General features: G+C 39.3%; 3 protein-coding genes across 5 annotated transcripts; 2 read left to right on the forward strand and 1 right to left on the reverse strand.

Annotated features, from left to right (window-relative positions):
* The first annotated feature begins 266 nt into the window (after positions 1 to 266).
* LOC128605194 (V-set domain-containing T-cell activation inhibitor 1) lies at positions 267 to 7,395 on the forward strand. The gene is made up of 4 exons (XM_053620398.1): positions 267 to 420; positions 3,299 to 3,658; positions 4,194 to 4,472; positions 5,233 to 7,395. Exons 1-4 carry the CDS (start codon positions 327 to 329, stop codon positions 5,370 to 5,372), a joined length of 873 nt encoding a protein of 290 aa, XP_053476373.1. The 5' UTR covers positions 267 to 326; the 3' UTR covers positions 5,373 to 7,395.
* Positions 7,396 to 7,713: 318 nt separating this feature from the next.
* zbtb8os (zinc finger and BTB domain containing 8 opposite strand) lies at positions 7,714 to 19,414 on the reverse strand. Of its 3 annotated transcripts, XM_053620406.1 has the most exons (7): positions 19,265 to 19,414; positions 17,298 to 17,322; positions 16,571 to 16,692; positions 13,532 to 13,614; positions 11,466 to 11,518; positions 9,027 to 9,063; positions 7,714 to 8,545 (listed from the first exon to the last, which is right to left on the reverse strand). In XM_053620406.1, exons 1-7 carry the CDS (start codon positions 19,344 to 19,346, stop codon positions 8,459 to 8,461), a joined length of 489 nt encoding a protein of 162 aa, XP_053476381.1. In that variant the 5' UTR covers positions 19,347 to 19,414; the 3' UTR covers positions 7,714 to 8,458. The 3 variants fall into 3 exon arrangements, with proteins under 3 accessions (XP_053476381.1, XP_053476382.1, XP_053476384.1); XM_053620407.1 differs by lacking the exon at positions 17,298 to 17,322 and having other exon boundaries at positions 19,265 to 19,379; XM_053620409.1 differs by lacking the exons at positions 17,298 to 17,322; positions 19,265 to 19,414 and adding an exon at positions 16,789 to 17,284.
* A 1,009-nt stretch (positions 19,415 to 20,423) lies between these two features.
* Positions 20,424 to 23,962, forward strand: LOC128605197 (zinc finger protein 235-like). The gene is made up of 2 exons (XM_053620403.1): positions 20,424 to 20,595; positions 22,817 to 23,962. The coding sequence occupies exon 2, from the start codon at positions 22,871 to 22,873 to the stop codon at positions 23,930 to 23,932; it is 1,062 nt and encodes a 353-aa protein (XP_053476378.1). The 5' UTR covers positions 20,424 to 20,595; positions 22,817 to 22,870; the 3' UTR covers positions 23,933 to 23,962.
* The last annotated feature ends 275 nt before the right edge of the window (positions 23,963 to 24,237 follow it).

Raw genomic sequence — 24,237 nt, forward strand, 5'->3', positions numbered from 1 at the left:
TTAAGAAATTCTCTGGAAGTAAAAGCAGATGAATGTTTTGAAATGATTCTTTTTTGCTGAGAATACAGAAGCAATAACATTAGAACACGTCCGGTAACATTCCCCCGTCGTTCATGTCCGAGCTGTGCGGGAATGAAATAAAGCACACCTGTTGCTTTCCACTGTATTCCACTGTGCTGTGGTGCAGAGCAGTGGGAGGCATGGGGTGCACTTTCATTTCAGTAGGAGGGGCCACAAAGGGGCAGGAAGGAGTATTTAGAGAGAGGCTCCTTCGTAAGACTGGTCCATTTCTCTGGAAGTTTTCACAGAGTGGAGTAGAAACAGCAATGCATGCAGTACGACGTCACAGAGGCGAAATCCGTAAGGATGCATTATTGCACAGCACCTTCCTCATCATCATCATCCTGTGTTCATATGCAGGTTGGTAACAATTCATTTATCATTTCTATTTCTGTTCGGAGAGGCTCTTTTGGGTGGACCTGGAATTTGACACTGAGCACAAAGGAAAGGCCATCACAAATCATATTGGCAGAACACTGTGTCTCTGTTGTCTTCTTAGAGAGTAATGACTCTTATGTAATCTCTCTCTCTCACTCTTTTGGAAACATCCCAGAAGGGAAGAAACAAGCCAGTTTAACACATTGCCTTTGCCTTTATGAAAACTTCCCACGTGCTTTTCTCACAGGCTGTTTGATTTATAATGAGGTAAAATGATCATGGGTAATATATTTCAGTGCATAAATGCGTAGTGCTGTAACAAAAATAGGGACGTCCATTTAACAGTGGACATTGTCTGCAAGCAGCTTTACAGAAACATATAAGCACAGGATTTTTAACCTTGAGAGGAACCAGACTCGGAAGGGAACCCGTCCTCATCTGGATAACAACGGGGAGTGTGAAAGTAAAAGAAAGGTCATTATGGTTTTTATAGGAAGTCTTTGCTGAACTAGTCCACTGGTTTACTAAAGGAGCGTAAAACTGCATGTGGTAATCGCAGTCCCAAGGACATCGCTGCAACCGTAGTCCCAGCAACCACAGCGAGAACGTCCATGTGGAACTGAGGTCCAAAACCATTTCAATATACTTCAAGCGGTACCGTCCTCAGCAATCTCCAGGGTTTAGCCTGTAGTTGATGAGAGCTCCATTCAGACGTAGGGCATCAGGATAGATCAGGCAGGTCCGGAGTGCAGAAAGCGTCAGGATTGCTGGCTTCTCCATAAAATAAAATCCATAAAAATTGTCAAGCTCGACAGAAGGAGAGAGGGAGAGGGAGGTGAACAGACAGTTTATTATGCTTACGGTCTCGTAATGATTAAAACCGTGTGTTTTGCGTAAAAGAAAGTCTATTCATGGTAAGCTTGAGTAAACAGACATGTTTTCAGCCCGGACCTTAACACTGAGACTGTGTCTGAGTCCCGAACACTCATTAGAAGGCTGTTCCATACGTCACTTTGGATAAAAGCGTCTGCCACATGAATAAATGTAATGTATGTAACTGTAGGGCTTTGTAAGAGAAAGCTCTACCCCCTGCTGTAGCCTTCACTAAAAGTTGCTTCATAACACGCACAGACGTTTATAATCGAATCATTTTGCAATCGAAATGTTTGAAAAGCAAAGCCATGCTTTTTTTCTTTCTTCTTTAGAACGTGATACAAACTTGTACTAGCTTATACAGTCTGAAAACTGTCCCAATGTCTCAATTCGCCATATTTTTAAAAAATAAAATAATAATAACTCCCTTCTCACAAATATTTCAGATAGGATTATTTACATAATATAAAGTAAAACATGCGGGAAAATATTGGCATCATTTCCTCCTAGTTAACGTTTCATTATTCCATAACATTTATGTAACGGATTACAGATGTAACCGGCAGACGCACTTATCCAGAGAAACATCCATACGTCTCATTTTTTTTTATACAACTGAGCAGTTGAGGGTTAAGGGCCTTGCTCAAGGGCCCAGCCGTGGCAGCTTGTTGGTGCTGGGATTGGTAGTCCAATACTGTTGAATAACCTCATCAAAAGTGCACAGATTGTTTGCTCTGAATGTTATCTCTTGTTGTTTTTGTGTTTCCTACACCCTGTTGGAGTTGGAATGTGTGGTGTTGGTTTATAAGCTTCCTGTTATAAATGCTTATGTTGACCGATATAGGATAAGTTTCCTGTCGAGTCATTTGGATTCGCAGCTTGCAGTTTGTAAATGGAAGTGGGAATTGGGAAAAGCCGAACAGAATACCTCGATGTGAGAAGAGAAACAGGATTATACTAACAAATAGTACATTACAATAGTTTACAGACAACTGAATTGCAAAACTTTAAATAAATAAATAAATAAATGAAAGAAGGGTAACTTGACATTGACACCTGGTGTGGATAAGTAACATTATAATAGATAATAATGACGAGTCTTTATTGATCACACGTACATGTGCACAGGTTCTTTTCTTCGCATGTCAGGAACCTGGGGTCACTCACACACACACACACACACACACGATGTAAGAGTATTAGGTGAAATTTGAAAATAACCATGAGAGAGTGTGTAAGGTGTCGTTGGAGTTATCAGTCATCGAATATAGAAGAACTTCACGAGTTTTAAAGAGCTGTAAAAGATTGTTTCTAAGAGTTTTAAAGACCATACCAATACATTTATCCAAAGATATTTCACCGGCAGTATTGTAGAGAGCTGGTCTCCATCTAGTTCTACATTTAGTATGGAATGCTTTATACAATTTGGTTGTTGTTTTTTTTCCCCCAAGTTTGGCTCAAAATTCCTTTTTTCCTCTAATCCATGACACAGTTTTTTTTTGGTTTTGTTCCGTGTAAAAGAGGCTTTTAAAATAAATACATAAATATTTCTGCTAGTTAGTGCACTTTGAAGCATTTTCTTTTTCTGGTGCTAAAAATGAATACAGCATTCACGCTCAGTGTAGGCGGGCTAGGCTACGGGTCCACTGACCAGGATCAAGTGGCTATGAAAGATGAATAAATGAGTGAACGAACGAATGAAGTATAACTACTGGGCTGGTGCTATGAGCTTGAAGAATTTTGCAGGGCTTCCGTTCTGAAGGACATGGGTCTTTACCAGGTTCTTCTCCAGTTGGTTGAGTAAAGCAGGCTGAAAAATATCAAAGATCTTGAGTGTGCTTCACTCTGCACAGTGATGCAACTGTTAGCGTTATCAGCCCCAGCCTCGCTTCTTCATAACATTCTGTATATTTTTATTATTTTTTTTTACTAGCAATAGTCTAATTGTTCAGTGTAAGTTCTTTAATATGATCATGTATCTTCTCAGACGCCTTCAGTGTGATGGTACCAGCAAGGCGCTTGACAGCAGCCCGAGGACACTCTGTGGTTCTGGGCTGTAAGTTCTCACCTGATTTTGGAGCAAACCCAGACCTTTCCAGCTTGGTGCTGACATGGCAGAGGCAGGAGGATAGCCGCGTGGTCCATAGCTTCTATTACGAGCAAGATCAACTGGAGAAGCAAAGCTCTGCGTACCGGAACCGTACAGCGCTGTTCGTGACCGAGTTGAGCAAAGGAAACGCATCCGTAAGGATCGAGAATGTCGGCGTTAACGATGCAGGGCGCTACCTCTGCACCGTGAGCACGAATCAGGGAACGGACAAAGCAGAGTTACAGCTGGACTACGGAGGTAAACGAGGGTTTTTCGTTTGATTCTGAGCCTGTACCGTTGCAATTATCCAATTCCAAGTCCGATTATTGCTCAGGGCATGTTTCGCTTCTCATTCTTTTCGTTCCTATGACTATTATTTCAGGTGGTCTGGGAAAATCCTTCACGCGGTCATAGTTTGACATGTTCTACCATATGTCGTTCTGACAACGACGGGTTGTTTCGCATGTATGTCAACCAGAAGGCCTCACGTTTGAAGGGATTTGAAAAGCCACCGTAGGAACGGTCTCACCGAAACTAGACAGCTGAAGAATGGAAAAATGGCCAGGTGCCATCTCTCCCATCTTCAACTTTCCAGTTTTGTTGAGTCTGTGCGTAATGTAGCCTCACATTCCCGTTCGTGACTGACAGAAGCGCAACACAATGTGGCTTTGTGTTGCTGCCCACCTGAAGGTTTAGTCAGCCTACCAAATGTCTGGCTAATTATACGCTTGCACAAATGAGTGGTTTTCCAGAATTCCTCAGCACTTAATACTCGTGCGAATTCTTCTTGCAGCTTTCTACACAGAGCCGAGGTTAACCATCAGCGTGAACTCCTCGGGCGTGTTGGTCCAGTACGAGACGGAAGGATTCCCCGCGCCAGTGGTGATGTGGGAAGGAGAACATGGCGAGAACCTCACCGATCACATTCAGACGTCCGTGCAATCCAATGAAGAGACGGGACTTTGTTACGTCAAAAGCAGTTACACGGCCCCGAACACTCCTCTCAGCTTAACCTTTATTCTCGAAAACCATCTGCTGCATCAGTACCTGCAGAGGCCCGTCAGCTACACTGGTAAGGACTTTACATTTCACGACGAGATGTCACGACGTGGATATGTATCCTAGCGGTCTTTTTTGAAGTTTCTATCAATATAAACGTCCAATGTTTTTGAAAATACCCGAATTTACCCAAATATATCTCATTTGTTGTGCACACGAAAGCAATTTCCATGCCTGGCAGCGACTCATAGTAGGTGGGTGTTTATAAAAATGAAGACATCAAGGTCACGTTATACAAACCATGAGTACTTCTTTGTTCTGTATTTACAAAGAACTGGTATTGTTGGTAGCATTATGATTCCTCGAGATGGTGTAACACTTACTGATAGTGAATCAAGATCCTCTGACCCTCATGACCCTCTGATCTTTCCACCCCCTTTCTATTCAGCTCCATCTGGGAGTCAAAGCCAGAGACTTACTACAGCGAGCAGAGTGCAACAGACACTTTCACATGCCCTCAGTAACCTGGCAAGCCACTGGCCACACAGGGATTTTGTCCAGTGTATTTATCCTATTAGTAATACCCTGATGGAAACTAACAGTAAAAGCCAACCAATGACCTCAACGATGAGAGTCATACCTTTTAACCACAAAGCCTCACATGGGCTGGTCTGTTTTCAAACAGGATATCCTGAATACTGACCGATCATTTCACCCGGTCACTGGTTTGCTTCCATTTTAAGGCCGTGTAGATTTTAGCCCCTTAGATATTTGATCCTAATAAGGATTTAATAGGCTTTTATTTAGTTTTAATTTCCACTCTTTTCTTCCAGGTGGACAGAACTCCTGCTTTAACCAAGTTATTGTGCCCGTGGTCGTTTCTTTTCTCTTCCTCGTGACTGCAGCGATGTTGACTGGCTATATGATCGCGAGAAGAAATAAACTGAAAGACTGTTTCTTTAAAAAAGGCTGAGGCAAGTATCAACGCCTAAGGTTAAGTCTAAATATAGTAACGTTGATAAATGCCATAGCGTGATGTTTTCTGAGAACACGTCCAGCAGTCTGGGTTTGTTGAAGGCACATCTTCTTTCAGGTTGACAGAGTGGAGCTGGGAAAAATGTTTGATTATCGCTTTTGATTATCATTTTGCTTTATTTTATTTAATTAGTATCAAAACTGTACATAGGTTTTTTGTGTCCTTTTTTGTGTATAGTTTGTAGGGTTTGATTGAAGAACAAGTTTTTTGAATTTTGATAAAACACCAGGTACCATGACCTCAACAAACTGAGGGGAGAAAGAAAAAAAAAAAAAAAAAGTTTAGAACTTTTTGCCGTATAAATGATCTGAGTGTACCTTCACGCACATCAGTGTCTGAGCTCCGTGTAGCTCTCTAGCACGAGATTCATGAGTTCTTACCCGAGCCAACTTTCCGAGAATCCTTGGCCGTTCACACACTGTCAGTAACAGCTTGTACAACCTGATAAAGATAATCAAAATGTCTGAAGGCCTCATGAAGCTGGGAACTGCCTTGTTTGTCTTAAATACTTGTGCACTTTATGAATCCTGGAATGTCGAAGACTGCTTAAACGCACCTCAACAGACGTTTTACTTCTTTTTCTTCTTCTTCTTCTTCTTATTATTATCATTATGCTGCTTTGTGCCTTCTTTAAGCATTGATGAGTGCTGCTCTGTGTGTAATAATAGAGGCTGCTAAAATAGTTTATAAACTGGGCTAGAATTATTTCAGGCAATCATTTTGAAATGTTTCTGTCCTGGCAGTCTGACACTGGTGGTTTTGAATCGATCGGAGTACGGGATTGAAGTACCAACGCAAAAGCACATCCTTACCATGTCTTTCTACATGTGAGCATAAGATATCCATTGTTGGAGGAGTTGAGTTATGTTGGTTAAAGGCAAAATTCTAAAGTTTGATGCTGATTAAAGAGTTTATTAAGTTAGGTTATGAATCAAGTAGGTCAGTTTGAGAAGAATTAGGTCGGCTTTAGGGAAATAACCCAAGCTAGATGCATTCCAGCTCGCAAAGGCTTTCTAGCTAACTTATTTCTTCCAGATTTTTATGTAGGCAATTGCCACACTGAATTGTACTAAACCTCATAGTCAAATATATATATATATATTAACTCTGCTCTCTAGCTGTTGAGATCCTCTTGTGAAATAAACCCCATACTATATATATGCCAGTGATTTGGATCAAAAACTAACAGAAATGTTGTCAGGTACATTCCATAATAATTCATTACTATTATTATTGGGGATTATTTTTTGGGCCATAAATTTGGTTCAAAACGATCTGCACTACAGATATTTAGGAGAAAAAAATTGTATGTATGTACAGTCATGTATATAATAGCTAAAACGGCTGAAATGTACAAAACCAGTGTTAAATCAAGATGACAGTGCCTTACAACCCCCCATCCACAAGCGGTGATGGAAGTATGGAGAATGTGAAAGAACCCCTATCAAACCCCCCCCCCCCCCCAGTCACAAGTTTACAGTGGCTTCTCTAAAGTCATATCCCAGAAGCGTTGAGAGAAAAGAAAACGACTAAACAAGGCAGTTACCTTTTACTGTCTCTGTTATTCAGAGACTGTCTGTTATTTTACTGTCTCTGTTATACCTCAGTTACGTAATCTGTTCCTTGTTTCCCAACATGGACATTATACACGGATCCTGTTTTAAATTGGATTACTTCCTGTTTGTTCTGTCTGCTCTGCTGAATGAGAATTGTTACTGTTTGTTACTTTCATATGTTTCCATGAAATTGTAATGATTTTTTTGCTGCCAATCATGTGTGTGTGTGTGTGTGTGTATATATATATATATATATAGAGAGAGAGAGAGAGAGAGAGAGAGACAGTGTGAGAGAGAGACTTTAAATATGCCAATAAGTTACTAACTGTATTTCTATTTACATGTCTAAATGCTAAAAAAAATAATTATTCTTAGAATTAGTCAATAAAACTTCATATAAACAATTAAGCATTTTGTTTCTTTTTTTGTGAATATTTGTTTCAGACCGAGTTATAAATGCACAATTTTGCTTCTGTACAATTACAGCCAGATTTTTAGAGTTGTCAACTAAAATATTTCAGCAAAACACCCCAAAAAATGGGGAGAGAAGAAAATGTATCATATATATTCATCAGATACTCAAATATTATGAAACAAACTTGCCAAGGTGACAAACTTATTGAGTACCTAGCATTTTATTCCCTTTTTTGATTCTGTGTATATATATATATATATATATATATATATATATATATATATATATATATATATATATATATACACACACACACACAGAACTGGAATGTACTGGAAATGATGTGATAATCTTTAAAGCAAACTGGCCTGATACCCAAATTTATAGTCTTCCACTTTTTGAAAGCTAGATATCCAATACACAAAACTTCAAACCTACAATTTTTTTTGGATTAAAAAAAAAAAATCGGACCAAGTACACAATATTAGACTAAACTAATCTGAAAAGTTGCTCTCATTTGTGGGTATATAGCTTAAGAAAGTACACCCTCGTTAATGAGACTGATAAACTACTACAGAAAACGTTTACTTCAAGTTATTGTTGCTAAAGGTGGTTCTACATGTTACTGAATTATAAGCTGTACTTATACTATATTATAAAAAAATAGGAACATTACAAAACAAAAAAAGCTCTATACAATCAATACAAAGTCTGTTTTATAATCATTATAAATGATGAAATTGTTGCAAACATCATAGTTCTCCTTTGTTTGTAGGTGGTTTCTAATGGATACCCTTTGTAGATTTAAAAAAAAAAAAAAAATGGATACAAGGTTTGTTTTGATTTTGTACTGGAGTAAAAACAGAGGGTTTCAAGGAAACTACACCTTTAATAAAATCCCCAATATGACGTGGATCATCTCTTCAGTGCTTTGGTGCTTTCGCCAGTCAAAACATATAAAGCACAACAGTATGCATTCAGTTTCTAGCATTAAAAAAAAAAAAAGTTTGTGCGACGTGATTGACACGAGCTCGTCAGAGAGAACCTCTTTCTCATATATCGATGATGGCGAAGATCTCTGGCTTCTCTTTGTCGCATATCTGCATAGCCGAGTAGGTAATGGCTTTCACTTCTGTGCCCTGTGAAGAGATCGTTCCTACTGATTTATTTATTCCTTATTTCTTCCCAGTAGGATTTTACAGATGACAATCATCTGCTGGACCACTGGGTGTCTGTTACACTACAGAAAGGCCACTCTGAAAAGGGTTCGAATGAAAAAAGAAATACATACATACTATTTAAAAGAAAGAAAATAAAATCATCCGACATCTGTGCTTTAACCACTGTTCTTGGAACAATAAACCACTGGCGTAAATGTCTTCATCAGCGCTCCGGTCATAGCTATTCATAACTGCTCTATTGTTGTTTTTTTCTAGTTAGTGGTCCACTGTATAAAAAGTTTGGCTCGCTTTATGGTTTTCCGAAAGTGTTGAAGAACTAAAGGTTGCGTCAGTTCTACTAAGAAGTCTGAAGTAATGTCAGTAGCATATCCGAAGGATCCGAGTCATACTTTCGACTAAACTTTTTTGCTTGTGTATTCTTGTAAAGGAAGTTACTTACTTGTGGATGTTTTGCCAAGTTGAACTCCTCACCCCAACTACAGAACAAGAAGAATTTGAGTCAAATGCTGGAAAATGACTGAAATGAAAACATATTCATGTCCTGCAACATAAAGATCCATGAAAATAGAATACTGACCAACACGCTGGTTGCCAACGTGACTGCCATGGTGTTTAACTAGTTATATAATGACTTCACATTATGTCTATGATCTGTAATGGTGGGGAAAAAAATTAAACACTTTCGTAGTCTAGCAACCTGGCAGGATGAAAATTTTTTTCCTATGTTTGTATATTTCCTGGTGTCTCAGATGATATCAGGGGATAACAGTGTGAAACGTGCCAAACTGGAACAGTTTAAATAAACTGGGCTACAATAATAAAACAAAGAGTCTACAGATTCAGGAAAACAAGTCTTGGGTCTGGAAAAACTGAAACCAGTAACGGGCCCCTAGGTCATTCTGTTCTAGGTCAAACATGTAAATTTTCAGATTTTATTAGATTAACATGGAGTCTAAGAGCGGACACAGGGTACTGGGAATAATCACTGCTCAAACATAGAACAAAACCAAATCCAAACTTTCTGTTGGATAACTGGCAAAATAAAAAATGATGATTCTTCTCACTGACTGAAAGAATATGGTCATGGGTTCAAGCAGAGGCAAGTCAGTTAACAGTTAATCAGGAGCACTGAGACTGGGGTATGACTGAGAGACAAAGCAAAAGTTTGTGCGTCCTTATATACAGTTCACCCATAATAAGAGTCAAATGACTCCGTAGTAAACAAATTACACAAGCCACAGTGTCTCACAGTGTCTGAAAGATTCTAAACAATAGCTGTGTTCCTAGAGCACACATCATATTACTGCATTCTTGGCTGGAAATCTTTCTCTAAAGGATTTCTGTTTAAAACCCTACCTAAACGGGAAAACAATGAGGTCTTATAGGGTTGAACATGGAACCATTAATATCCACACCAGAGAAACAAGCCAAAGAAACCTTAATGGTTCTAGACTGAATTTCCAGAAAAAAAAACGAAGAAAAAAAACCCCCCAACAACTGACAGTTGTTTCTAATGGTGCCTTTGAGGATGTGTGTGAGATTCCTGCGTGCTCTAAAGATTTAGTAGACCACGTGCTGATATGCGTGCTACAAATGCTAGCCACTAGACCTTGTTAGTCGACCTGCAAATGCTACTTTTTGGCTCGACTCTGGAAGCGATCTAGACCCCAATAATATCAAAGAAAGTTAGGACAAAGGATTTTTTTTTTTTTTTTTTTTTTTAGAAACTAATTGCAAGAAGTACAACCCCAATTCCAAAAAAAATTGGGACAGTATGGAAAATGCAAAAAACAAAAAGAGAGAGTCTTTTGAAAATTCAATTCACCCTGTACGATATGGAAAACACATTATTTTGATGGATTACTTTGTGGACTTCATTTATTTTTGAAAATATACACTCATTTCAATTCTTATGGTGATGAACACACTACAAAAAAAGTTGGGACAGTCTACTGTTTACCGCTGTGTAACATCGGCTTTTCTTTTCATAACACTTTTTAAGCATTTGGCCGCTGAGTAAAGACACCAGTTGGACTGCAGCCAGACCATGCTAGCACCCACACTCTCGGATTAGGCAACCAGGCGCTTGGAATCCGGGCAGAATGTGGTTTGGCGTAGTCCTGCTCTGGATTGCAGCGTATGTTGCTCCAAAAATGTGTACATATCTTTCTACATTATAACAGGATTAATTGGAAGTATGAGAGACCTGCACAGATTTTGGGAAATGTTCCTGTTTCACTGGCAAAGAAGAGTCATCTCTTTCATACATGTATGTATACTGCAGAATAGTTGCGCTCAAAAGTCCTACCAAGCTCTTTCCTATCTGGAAAACTTTCTTTCTAGGGAACACTGCAGACCAAATAAGAAACGAAAGTTCAAACTCGAACATTTCCTCTAACAAATCTCTACCATAAATGGCCAAACTGTGGAATCAGATAATACGTTCTCTACTCCCTTCCAGCTCTACATGCTTTATAAATATACAGGATTTGTTCTGCTTGGTATGCAGGGTTTGTTCTGACCGGCCCTCACTTCATCACCAAATTCTCTAAACTGAAAGGACCAAAATGATTTGTAGAAGCTCCAACAGTAAATGTGCTTGTTTTTGCCTCCCTGATGTCTTGGAATTTTTTCATATCCTTCCACTTACTGTGATCTAAAGGAAGGCATGTGGGTGTGTGTGTTCTCTGCAAAAAAAATTTAACTGAGGTCAAATGTGAATCAGCACTGACTTACCCCCAGAAGCAGAGTGACTTGGGGTTAGTTACAGTTACTATAAAAAAGGCCTCACTGTGCAGAGACAGTGGAGAAATAAAACATTTATTCAGTCATCCACCCCAGCACAGATGGCTGCCAGAAACAAACTTTGTGAACTCACCCGATAGACCGTATTGTGAAGCGCATCCGATCCAAGTGCAACACTTTAACCTCCTATAAAATAATATTATATTATAATTAAACACAAGATCACTGGAATTAATGGCATTCATATTTTTTAAATAACGTAATACATTAAGTCACAAAGTATTTGCAGCTGTAATTGGTGGTTCAGTCGAGAAGTTTAAGCAACCTGATTACTTTATTTATTTATTTCTATTTTTACAAGGAACAGGACATCTATTTTGGCCAGGCCATATACTTACTTCATTTTCCTTAGATTATGATTATGATTGGATCTATTAGATAGTTTTCTATGACTTTAGAAATTTAAACATGGCTGGTTTCAAACTATCTTTTACATCATGATATACATTATGTACACCAATGTTTTACTGTAATGTCATTTTACTCATTGCCTATGTTATATATAATTTAGAGTATATATATATATATATATATATATATATATATATATATATATATATATATATATATATGAGAGAGAGAGAGAGAGAGAGAGGGAGAGGAAACACTAATAATACCAAGTGGATATAAAGTGTTGTTAGTATTCTATATATAGTATATATATATATATATAGTATATATATATATATATATATATATATATATATATATATATATATAGTAAGAGTAGTAGTAGTAGTAAGAGTAGTAGAAGTAGGAGTAAGAGTAGTAGAAGTAGTAGTAAGAGTAGTAGTAGTAATAGTAAGAGTAGTAGTAGAAGGAGTAAGAGAAGTAGTAGAAGGAGTAAGAGTAGTAGTAGTAAGAGTAGTAGTAGTAGTAGTAGTAGTAAGAGTAGTAGAAGTAGGAGTAAGAGTAGTAGTAGAAGGAGTAAGAGTAGTAGTAGAAGGAGTAAGAGTAGTAGTAGAAGGAGTAAGAGAAGTAGTAGAAGGAGTAAGAGTAGTAGTAGAAGGAGTAAGAGTAGTAGTAGTAGTAGTAGTAGTAAGAGTAGTAGAAGTAGGAGTAAGAGTAGTAGTAGAAGGAGTAAGAGTAGTAGTAGAAGGAGTAAGAGAAGTAGTAGAAGGAGTAAGAGTAGTAGTAGAAGGAGTAAGAGTAGTAGTAGTAAGAGTAGTAGTAGTAGTAGTAGTAAGAGTAGTAGAAGTAGGAGTAAGAGTAGTAGTAGAAGGAGTAAGAGTAGTAGTAGAAGGAGTAAGAGTAGTAGTAGTAAGAGTAGTAGTAGTAGTAGTAGTAGTAGTAAGAGTAGTAGAAGTAGGAGTAAGAGTAGTAGTAGAAGGAGTAAGAGTAGTAGTAGAAGGAGTAAGAGTAGTAGTAGAAGGAGTAAGAGAAGTAGTAGAAGGAGTAAGAGTAGTAGTAGAAGGAGTAAGAGTAGTAGTAGTAAGAGTAGTAGTAGAAGGAGTAAGAGTAGTAGTAGAAGGAGTAAGAGTAGTAGTAGTAAGAGTAGTAGTAGTAGTAGTAGTAGTAAGAGTAGTAGAAGTAGGAGTAAGAGTAGTAGTAGTAGTAGGAGTAGTAAGAATAGTAGTAGGAGTAAGAGTAGTAGTAGCAGTAGGAGTAGTAGTAAGAGTAGTAGGAGTAAGAGTAGTAGGAGTAGTAGTACTAGTATTAGTAGTATTATACAGTAAGTTAAATTCTTACCAGAATTAGAAAATCTAGTATGAAATAGATGGAAATGAACTTCGAAATCTCCGTATTAATTTTTCTGGGAAATAAATATAGCGCTATCTGAAAAAGGCTGACCTGGCTCTCTGTAATTATGCACTTGTAGCTCACATCGTGCGTGTGTGTTACAGCTGATACCAACACTAAAATCATCTGTAAGAGAAATCGACTCGTACAGTACCTGCTTCACTAAACAAATGCACTGGATCTGATGGAACACTTGATTTTATTTTATCCCCCTTATTCAACTGGCAGTAATGAATCAAACAGGAAGAAATACTTTGAAAAACTTTTCCCTGCCACTACACAGTATAAGCCATATATTGTATGAAGTGACACTTGAAATAACGTGACAGCTGATGAAATACTCCCGAGACCACCTCTCATTTAAATATCAGATTCTCAACAACAGTGTGTGTGAAATACCCGAGGGACGAAAAAGGCGTCTGCGCTGAACTTGAAGAGCCAGTCATCTAGGAAATGAAAGAGAAGTGATTCCAGATCATCACCTATGAGAACACAGACAGATCTGTTATTGTGAAGCATTATCCGGACCAGTGATTTACATAGTGGTGCTTTTATTCCCATTCCCAGAACTGCACCGGGAGGCCACATCTAGGGAAACCTTACTCACTCATCCCCTTCCAGCATGATGTTTATTATCAATGAACATATTACTATTATTATTATTATTATTATTATTAATTTCCTTCTCCGTAGAAAGCTTAGCTCTTACCGTTGGGCATTTATACATCAGTTACATTTTAAAATCTCAGGAAGCTCCACTTTCTAAATGATCTTCCATACCAGTAACAGTACCATGGGATTATTAGCACTGACAAAAGGACCAGGCTCAAGCATGAGGCAGACTGTTGAAATCCACCCAAATACCAGAGTCTGGGTCAGCTATCAACAGAAAGAGACACTTCTTGTGGGATCGTTCTTGCCTCAAAACAACCCAGAGACACAAAAGGGGTTAGTATTTCTTTCATACCTTTAATGAAATTCCTTTCATACAGTTAATCAGGAAAGGGGTTAACACTAAACATTTCAATGTTGATTCACACATCGAAAGAAGGTAATCCATCGCTGGGAAAGAGCACTACACTGTCCCCTTTTGAGACTCCTGTATTAAGACATTAGGACAACGTGTGACAAAAGGAGAAAAAAAAAAACGAAAATCAACAAAGCAGCGATACAGGAAAACCGACACCCAGTTTCCAGTGATTCCATCTGAACAGGGCGTTCTAACGGTATTTTAAACCCACCCTAAGCTCAGCTTTCTAAATATTTCCCGAAACTTAAATGCCCACGATGTCCCTTTAACCCCAAAATGTGTCTGACCAGCAATAAATGTTCGGTGTTCAAACGTTGCTTCTTTAATTCCCTTCATCTCAATGTGTGTTCGCAGCTTATATGTTGTCTTGCATGTTCCTTGTACCTAATATTTTGTCCCGGTATTTAATACAGGTACTGCCAACTCCTGGCCATTCATTACTGGAATTAAAACTCACTCGAGTGTACATACTTATTATTAACCTTCCTTTTGCACTGTATGTTTCCTAGAGACTCCGGATTGCACTTTCTTGACTGAACAATGAAACCTAAAAAAGTCACATGCTTGTGGGAGCAAACAGGACATCCTAAATCAGCACAGCCATTGTTTAATGAGGCAATATCCTGACTCATGTCTGATGAAAAAAAATTCATTACATTCAGTCTTCCTGCCTCCCAAGTTTGGTCATTCCATCTTCAAGAACTATTTAAAACAAAACAAGAGCAACACTTGGGTACAATTTTCAGTGCTAGAACTCTCTTATTTATCATCCATCCATCCATCCTCTATACCGCTTAATCCTTTTCAGGGTCACGGGGAACCTGGAGCCTATCCCAGGGAGCATGGGGCACAAGGCGGGGTACACCCTGGACAGGGTGCCAATCCATCGCAGGGCACAATCACATACACACTCACACACCCGTTCATACACTACGGACACTTTGGACACGCCGGTCAGCCTACCATGCATGTCTTTGGACTGGCGGAGGAAACCGGAGTACCCGGAGGAAACCCCCGCAGCACGGGGAGAACACGCAAACTCCACACACACAGGGCCACGGTGGGATCTTATTCATCATTCGTCACAGTATTCATAGCTTGGTGCATATCTTTAAGACATCTCCAGCTGTGTTTGGAAGGGAGAGGCCGTGGAACCCTGGGATATCTCCACCGTTTCCTTGTTATCTCCCCTTCCGTCCCTCTACCACTGATAAAGTATAGGTTATACTGTGTTTATATAGAGTGCTGGGAAAAAACTATTTGCCCCGTCCGGATTTCTTCTGTTTTTGTATATATATCTCATACTAAATAGTTTTAGATCTTCAAACGAAATACAACGTAAAACTACGGCAACCTGATTAAACATTTGATGCAGTTTTTGTTTATAATTATTTTTTTTACTGAAGCAAAAAGAGTTATCCAACACCTATCGCCCATGTGAAAAACTAACTGCCCCCTTAAATTTAAAATCTGGTTGTGCCAGCTTTATCAGCAATAACTGCAAACAAACGGTTCCGATAACCGGTGATCAGTCTTTCATTTACCTCTAGGACGAGGATTTACTCTTATGCTTTGGATCGCTGTCTTGCTGCATAATCCAGTTGCGCTTGAGTTTCAACTTACGGAATGAAGACTGGACATTCTCTTTTAGGATTTTCTGCTAGAGAGCAGAATTCATGTTTTCCTCAACGATTGCAAGTTTCCCAGGCCCTGAAGCATCAAAGCATCCCCAGACCATCACACTTTCCTCCACCATGCATGACCACAGGCTTGATGTTCGCCAGATGTAACAGGACCCCTGTCTTCCAAACAGTTCCACTTTCAACTAAGCAGTCCACAGAACATTCTCCCAAAAGGTTTGCGGATTATCAAAGTGTGTTTTGGCAAAATTCAGACGAGCCTTAATGTTTTTCTGGGTTAGCAGTATTTTTCACCTTATCACATTTCCTTGGCTCTTTTTGTGCTGTGCTCTTGGAGGAATTTTGGAAGGTCTGGGAATGGTCACTACTGTGCCAAGTTTTTTTTCTTCCCAATTCCGAAGTAATGCCTCTCACTGTGGCCCTTTGGAGCCCCAGAACCTCAAAAAACCTTGAAATAGCTTTGTAACCCTGCCCAGACTGATGTATTTCAGTCTTACAGCGGGGAAGAAAATGTTTCTGGGCGTTCCTCGTCAGTGTTTACCAGCTGAACGCGTATGAACGCCGCTTAGAACATCGCAGCAGTTATATATTTTAACTCTGCTTGCTTTAGTGCTCCTGTTGGATTTCGAACCAGACATTTTTGTCGTGTTTTCAAAAGAACATTATAAATTAGGCTCCTGAAAATGACACCTACAGTAGATTGGTTCTCTAACAGTGTAGTGAAAACAAAGAACATCTTCTCTCTCTCACACACACACACTTTTTCACCTTCTGATTCGATTTCTATAGTATCGATGGGCTCCACTGTCTCCGTATCGGTCATATAGCCAAACATGGCCATGGCACACTGCTCAAATGCCTCCTCCAATGAGTCACCCCAAGAATGCAGCCTGAAACACACACACACACCTCGATATTAAGCCCACTTCATAAAACTGAGATAATCATTTACTATACTTCTAATAGAAATATCTGAAGCAAGTTACTTTAGGTTCAATCAGTAACTTTCTCATTCTGAATACAAGTCATTAGTCGCTTAAACAGTTGGTTTTGAAGCAGTCTTTTCCCCTCTTGCTTCTCTTGCAGAAATGAATGCCAAACCAAGCAGACTCTGCAGGATATATTTGAAGGAGCTTGTTGTTTTTCAAAACAATTGTCCATAGATTTTGTGTGACGTCATCACATGGCACGTTCAGTTCGAGCCCTCTTTGATTCCCGTGCAAAACAATTTTGTGCAATTGCAATTTCAAAGTAGTTTTCCTCCAAAAAAAAAAAAAAAGCACAAAAAAATAATACAAATGCGAGCATTTTTGGCCGCAAAGAAAAAAAAAAAAATCACAAAACCCTCCAAAATCCTGTACGGACTGATTGAAAAATAAAACACTACTATTCTGAGGGCAGTTTCACAGCAAGCCTAGATCATGATAAATATTGCGATCTGACTTGTGATTCTTTGCAGACGCAAACAGCCTGGAAAAGTTCTTACTAGACTTACTGGACATCTGCAGTGTGGTCCAGATCTAAAATGAAAAATACAAACAGCCATATAGAGTTATTATTACACATTATTCACTTTTTAAAACAAACAAAAAATTCATTCAAATGTTATACGTGACAATTTTTTCACTGCAAAAAAAATGTATGTGTGGCTCAGTTAGGGTCATTTCGCCAAAAACAGTGATTCCATAATAATAATAATAATAATAATAATAATAATAATAATAATAAAGTCATCAAAACTCTGGAGTAACACAAATGGAACTATGGGAATTATGTTGTGATAAGAAATACAAAATAAACCAAAATAATTTCATATTTTAGCGTCTTCAAAGTAGACGCGCTTTTCGCCTAGAATTCCCAGAAATGTATTCTTGGCGTTTTCTCACCCAATTTCTTGAGGAATTTCCCTGAGATGATTTTTAAACAGTATTGAAGGAGTTCACACCGACGCTGGACTCTTATCGGCTGCTTTTCCGAATATTTCGCTCCGAGTCGTCCGTTTAATAAAAATAAGTTTTGTAAATAAAATTTTAGTCTTCTAATGAAAGAAATGAATATGTCGGCAGGATTATATTTTTATCTACGACACCGATTTCAAACATTTAATCACACACCTTCAGATCAAAAGCTTTTTAAGATCATGAGAAACATTTCAGTCGAGCGTCCACAAACTTTTGATTTTATATACACACACACACACACACACATAGATAGAGTACAGAATATCTAGAATAACAAAGATGACAGTTCTGGGAACATATAAAAACCAGTGTTAAAATGAGTGAGCTCATGTCTTACCTCACCCTTATATAATCGCGCACACACACACTGTTATACACACCCTCTGTACGTCATATCTGACTGAATGTTCTTCATTAATAGTCTCAACGGAATTGTCTAAGGATTTTATTTGGAACATATGAGAGAATTTTCATCATGCACTGTTAGATTCCAGCAGTGAGGTCATTCAGGGTGTGCATAGTGTTATGCTGGTGCACAATCCTCTTACTCTTATCCTATATTGTTCACTATAACATTGCATAGGAGAATATTCTTATTAATCTTTAATCTCTCTGCATGTGATAGCATGATGTAGTAAGATGAGATAGTTCAGCGGTTAAGCCGTTAGCTTATTATTGCTCAGAAGGGTGTGAGTTCAAATCCCACCACTGCTGGGCCCTTGAGCAAGGCCCTTAACTCTCAACTGCTCAGTTGTATAAGTGAGTCTGCCAAATGTCATGATTGTGAAGGTAAAATCAAATAGACTAATGACTGTATGTCTGGCACTTTTCAGTGAGTCGGCTCATGTAACTCGGTTCACTAACACGAGTCGACTCTTTCAGCTCCCAAACGGCTCATTCTTCTCTCTGAGTGAAATTATTTCATACATTTTCACTCTACCTAATTAACTAATGACCACAAACAGCATTACATTGCTGGCATTGCACTATGTGGGGGGGGAAAAAAAGTTATATTTAATTATTCAATCAGTGAGGAAGGACAGGTGTACATTCATGACAAACACAGTAATCATCCCTGCTTTAACGCGAACATGCTTTCTGTGCATGCGTTTCTTTCATTAAGATTCATTACCCATTTATTTCCTGTTTAAAAAAACAATAACAAACGAACAGCTTTTAAACGCGAGTCCACTCAGAACGTTCAGCTTAAAGAATCAGATCAAAGAGTCGACTCTTCTGAAAACGACACGTTTTATTACAGAGGGGTGTAAAGTCTTTTGCATTGTGATGAAAGATTTAAGCACAACAAGAATTTTGTATTTAAAGTGATGAATCGTGGATGAAATAATCACAGACACCATCTTAAAAAAAAAGGTTATACTGTCCATGCAAGAGTCTATCTACGATGTCCAATTCTTTAAATTCACCTTATCTGGCAACCCGGTGCGTATTTCCTGAATCAACAAAGTTCAGAATCATCCATAAAACCTTCCCCACTTACATTCATATTTCTTGTTGATGGCTGGATATTTAGCCTTTATTGCCTTTTGAGCTTCGGTAAGGTCAAGCTCTCGATCATTCATGCTACTGAAATAAAAAGATCACTTAGATAAGCAGTTGTTAAGGTGTTAAGTTCCCAAATGACGCACGAATGCACTTCCGTAATGTGAAGCACCCGTCTAATACATTTTGCTTTTTAAAGAATAAAAGTCACGTGTTCATCTCGGACCAATAAATAAATTGTTCCGTGGACTTTACACACCATTAAAAGTAAAAATATACGGATCTTTTATTGATTTATTTGTTTAAATGCACATAGTGAATGTGCCTTTTTTTTATTCTTCGGGGTTGAGTCAGAAGTTAGTAAATGTGCCATGTAGTGATGATCCATAGAGTTATGGTTAAATATTTATAACCCTTTTATTCCACGCTGAGAGTTTACTCTCTCGGATATGTACAGCGTTTTTTTTGTTTTTGTTTTTTTAGAGTAAAGGTGGAAAATGCTTCACTGACAGAACTAACAGCAACAGCTTTTTTTTTTAAATCCTGCCTTCAATTACGTTAAACATTTTACTTTAATATTATTTGCCTTACAGATTGTATCCCTTAATCTTTCCTTGTCACGCAAACCCATCCTCTCTGCCCATCATCCACAGAAAAGCCATGGAATCCCAATTTTTTTTATAGATTGTGTTTCATCTCTAATCTGTAACACAACGATATTCTGCACAAGTTTTTATTCCTTAACTCAACCGCAGCGGTTTGTTTTACCGGAAGTAAATCTACAACTCCAGCGTGAACCCGGAAGTGTAAAAATCGCGTAATACACTAGTTGAATTTTAAATAACATTACACATTATGAGGATAAGTTATATGATGTAGTGTTGTATATCTTGTCAGGCATATTCTTTGTGTGAAATCTGGGAAATTGTGATTATGTGTCAGTCAGCTATGCTAGCTACTAGATTTTCCGGTGGCGCGATTTATTTACTAATTTTTTTTACTTTGTTAGCTTGTTCGTTTTTTTTCACCTGGTAAGTTAACTTTTCTGGTAACGTAACATTCTGTAAGTGTTTAATTCAACTTAGATAACATAAAGCGCCTTAAAGGCCGCGCGGTCACGTGACTCTTTGTGCAAGCTGCCGTTGTCCGACTGCAACCGCTGTTGTGCGGAGTTAGTTCCGCTTTTTATACGTTCCTCCCCCCAAAAAAGCATGCACGACAAGTTCTTTGTAGGAAGCCATTGTGCGATTGTAAAGATGGAAAGAAAAAAAAAAACAAAACAGAGAAGTCTCGTCTGGAAGAAAGTTTCACACACCGTCTGTGCTCGCGGTGAGTTAAAAAAAGCAAATAACTGCATGAAACATTTAAAATAACACGACTGGGGTTTGTTAAATAGCTGAGTAACAGAAATAATAAAACCGAACTTACTAACTTTAACTGTCTGATGTTTAATCAGCTTAGTAAGGTAAGATACCGTGTATAGCATATTAAATATTATTATATAATTTATTACACATAAAGTGAAATATTTCAAGCCTTTTTTGTGTTTTATTTTGTATTTGAAGTGATGAATCGTGGATGAAATAATCACAGACACCATCTAAAAAAAGGTTATACTGTCCATGCACGAGTCTATCAACAATGTCCAATTCTTTAAATTCACCTAATCTGGCAACCCTGTACGTGTTTCCTATCAACAAAGTTTAAATCTCGATGAGTACGGCTTACAGCTCTCAGAAATCCGGTATCTCAAAATATTAGAGTAAAGAATTTATAATACAGAAACGTCGACCTGAGAAGATCTCTATTCGGCGAACTAACTCAAAACACCTGCAAAGGTTTCCTGATTCTTTAATCTCTCAGTCTGGTTCAGTACACACAATTGTCAGATAAAGTAAATGCTGCATTTCATTTGGAAATCAAGGTTCCAGAGTCTGGAGGAAGAGTGGAGAGGGACAGAATCCAAGTTGCTTGAAGTCCAGTGTGAAGTTTCCACAGTCAGTGATGATTTGTGGGGGTCATGTCATCTACTGGTGTTTTCTCGAGTCGAGAGTCGATGCAGCGTCTACCAGGAGATTTTAGATCGCTTCATGCTTCCATCTGCTGACGAGAATTTTGGAGATGCTGATTTCCTTTTCCAGCGGGACTCGGCACCTGCCCACAGTGCCAAAACTATTAGTAACCGGTCTAATGACCGTGGTGTTACTGCGCTCGATTGTCCAGCCGACTCGCCCGACCCGAACCCCGTAGAGAATCTACGAGAGACACCAGACCCGACAATACAGACGAGCTGAAGGCCATGAAGTATTTCCTGCAAAAGTATCTCCGACCAATATCGAGCGCATAAATTAACATACTTTTCAGCAGGTCGACATTTCTGTATCATAAATTCTTTATTCTAATATTTTGAGATACCGGATTTTTTATTTCCGTGAACTGCAAGCCGTAATCATCGAGATTAAAACGCAAAAACATCATTTTTCGATGTTTAAAACCGATTTTCGTGCCGTGTTTAGCTCATCAACATCGCTAAAGTACGTGTATATGGCCAAAAGTATGTGGACACCCGACCATCACTCCTCCAGTATTAACAGAAGTATTTGGACAGAGACGGTGTTCATAAATTTGCCTCTGTACACCAGCACAATGGATTTGAATTGACGCAATCACTGATGAGCAGTCTTGCGGGCGGGTGCGGCCTGTTTCCTCGTTAGTTCATCACAAATTAAGCAGATTAGAACGTCCGGAGTTGATTCCAAGTGTTGAATTTGCATTTGCTAGCTGTTCATAGGAACTCTCAATATGCTGTCCAAAGAGGTGTCGATGCAAGTGAAGGAGGCCATCGTTATGCTGAAAAAAAAACAAACCAACCCAGAGAGAGAGCAGAAACTTTAGGAGTGTCCAGATCAACCATATGGTACATTCTTTTAAAGAAGGAATGCACTGGCGAGCTCAGCAACACCAAAAAGGCCTGGAAAACAATTTAATTAGACCACTGTATTCACAGGAACCTAAACATGGAGATGATTGAAATTATAACATGTCGAACCTTTAATGATGCATAAAGACGTACTGGAGTTGCAGCATGGATTCACCATTATCCCCATGTCACCTTGTGATGTGCGACAAGTATGGGCTTGAGATTTGCAACTTGTTGCCATGACATAATCATTAGTTCACTTCAAAATATTGTCTTGCAGCCTCAGTATATTATTTGATGACCGAGCCTTATTAAAAAGAACCACCATGACACCATGAGAAGCTCTATACTTGACTACGTTTGGTTGCAAATCGTGTACGTTTTTCTCAGAACTGTTTCTTTAAGTGGTGCAGTGGTGGCTCGGTGGTTAAAGACTCTGGGTTACTGACCAGAAGGTCAGGAGTTGAAGCCCAAGCACTGCCAAGTTACCACTGTTGGGCCCTTGAGCAAGGCCCTTAACCAGTCAACTGCTCAGTTGTATAAATGAGATAAATGTAAGTCGCTCTGGATAAGGGCGTCTGCCAAAAATGCCGTAAATGTAACTGAGTAATACCATTTCTCTGCTTCCAGGTTCACATTCGCCAGTGTAGAAATGTTTTATTAATGGATTTATAAAACAAATCGATGACTGTCCTTCGTATACATCTTAACGTGAAGTTCGAACTCATGGATTTTGAGAAGGAGCTGAGTGACCGTGAATGTGAACAGACCACAGCAAGAGCAGTTCCATGGGTGAAGACCTCCAAGAGACGACGTTATTCCGTCTTTGTGTTGAGTGAACTGGAGGAGTCTGAAAGGGTCGGGCGTGTTTGCCGAGCTCTGAAATGTAAACCGAAGCTGGCTCACTGGTCTAATGACACGGACCTCACCGCTGACTCGATCGTCAAAGATGCCAAAGAAGTTTCCGATAAAAAGCACGTTGGCAAAACCTGCGGTGCGGAACGTACCCGCAGAACCGAACGTAAACTACACACGGAAGATCAGAAGATCTACGGGAAAGGCTATAGATCCAGGAGCAGATTAGCGGAAAATGAAAAGAACCGTGGCTGTGAAGGAGAGGCGCAGGCGTCCTCGGATCGGACGGATTTAAATCCCAAGCGTTCGCGACTGGAAAGTCGCAAAACGCAATTTCGCCAGGGCGGAAAGTACGCGTGTCAACTCTGCGGCGTGGAATACGTCCGCAAAACCAACCTCGTCAGTCACATGAGGATCCACACGGGTGAGACGCCGTACACGTGTAAGATCTGCGGAAAGGGCTTCAGACGCAGTGACTGGTTAGCCAAGCACATGCATATGCACAGAGACAAAAGAGAGGCGTCTACAGATCGCAGGAAACAGCGGTACACTTGCGATCTTTGTGAGAAGACGTACCAAAACAGAGATTCTTACAAAAAACATTTGCGCGGACACACCGGCGAGAGACCTTACCAGTGTGCTATATGCGAGAAGCGTTTCTTAGACGTCGGCGGCCTTAATACGCATTTAAGGATCCACTGGGATGACCGGCCGTACACGTGCTCTGAATGCGGACACGGCTTCAAGCGCTCGGGAACGCTCGATAAGCACAAGCGCATCCACACCGGAGAAAAACCCTATTCGTGTAGCATCTGCGGGAAAAAGCTTCGCTACAAATACAGCCTGTCGATGCATATGAAAAGTTCCTGCTGTCAGCGCTCGAGATGCTAAAGCTACGTTATTTGACTCCTCATACAGCATCAGGAACCACTGTATGGTAGCAGATTTCTGAGATAATGAACAACTCGACGCGGTTTGAGGCGAGTGCGTAATGATCTAGGTGTCTTCGTATGAGGAACGTGACCAAATCCAAAGACGTTATTCGGAATGAACAGGTAACGTGATGCACACACGGATGTGACGGGGTTGAGACTGGGAATGCGAGCAGGAGGTTTTGACTTTCCTGCGCCCGTGAGCGAGCGGTTAGATCTGAAATCCACAGGATTCATGAACACGGACGTGATGGGTTTACAGCA

This window comes from Ictalurus furcatus, chromosome 3 (genome assembly GCF_023375685.1).
Source record: "Ictalurus furcatus strain D&B chromosome 3, Billie_1.0, whole genome shotgun sequence".
Lineage (NCBI taxonomy): Eukaryota > Metazoa > Chordata > Actinopteri > Siluriformes > Ictaluridae > Ictalurus > Ictalurus furcatus.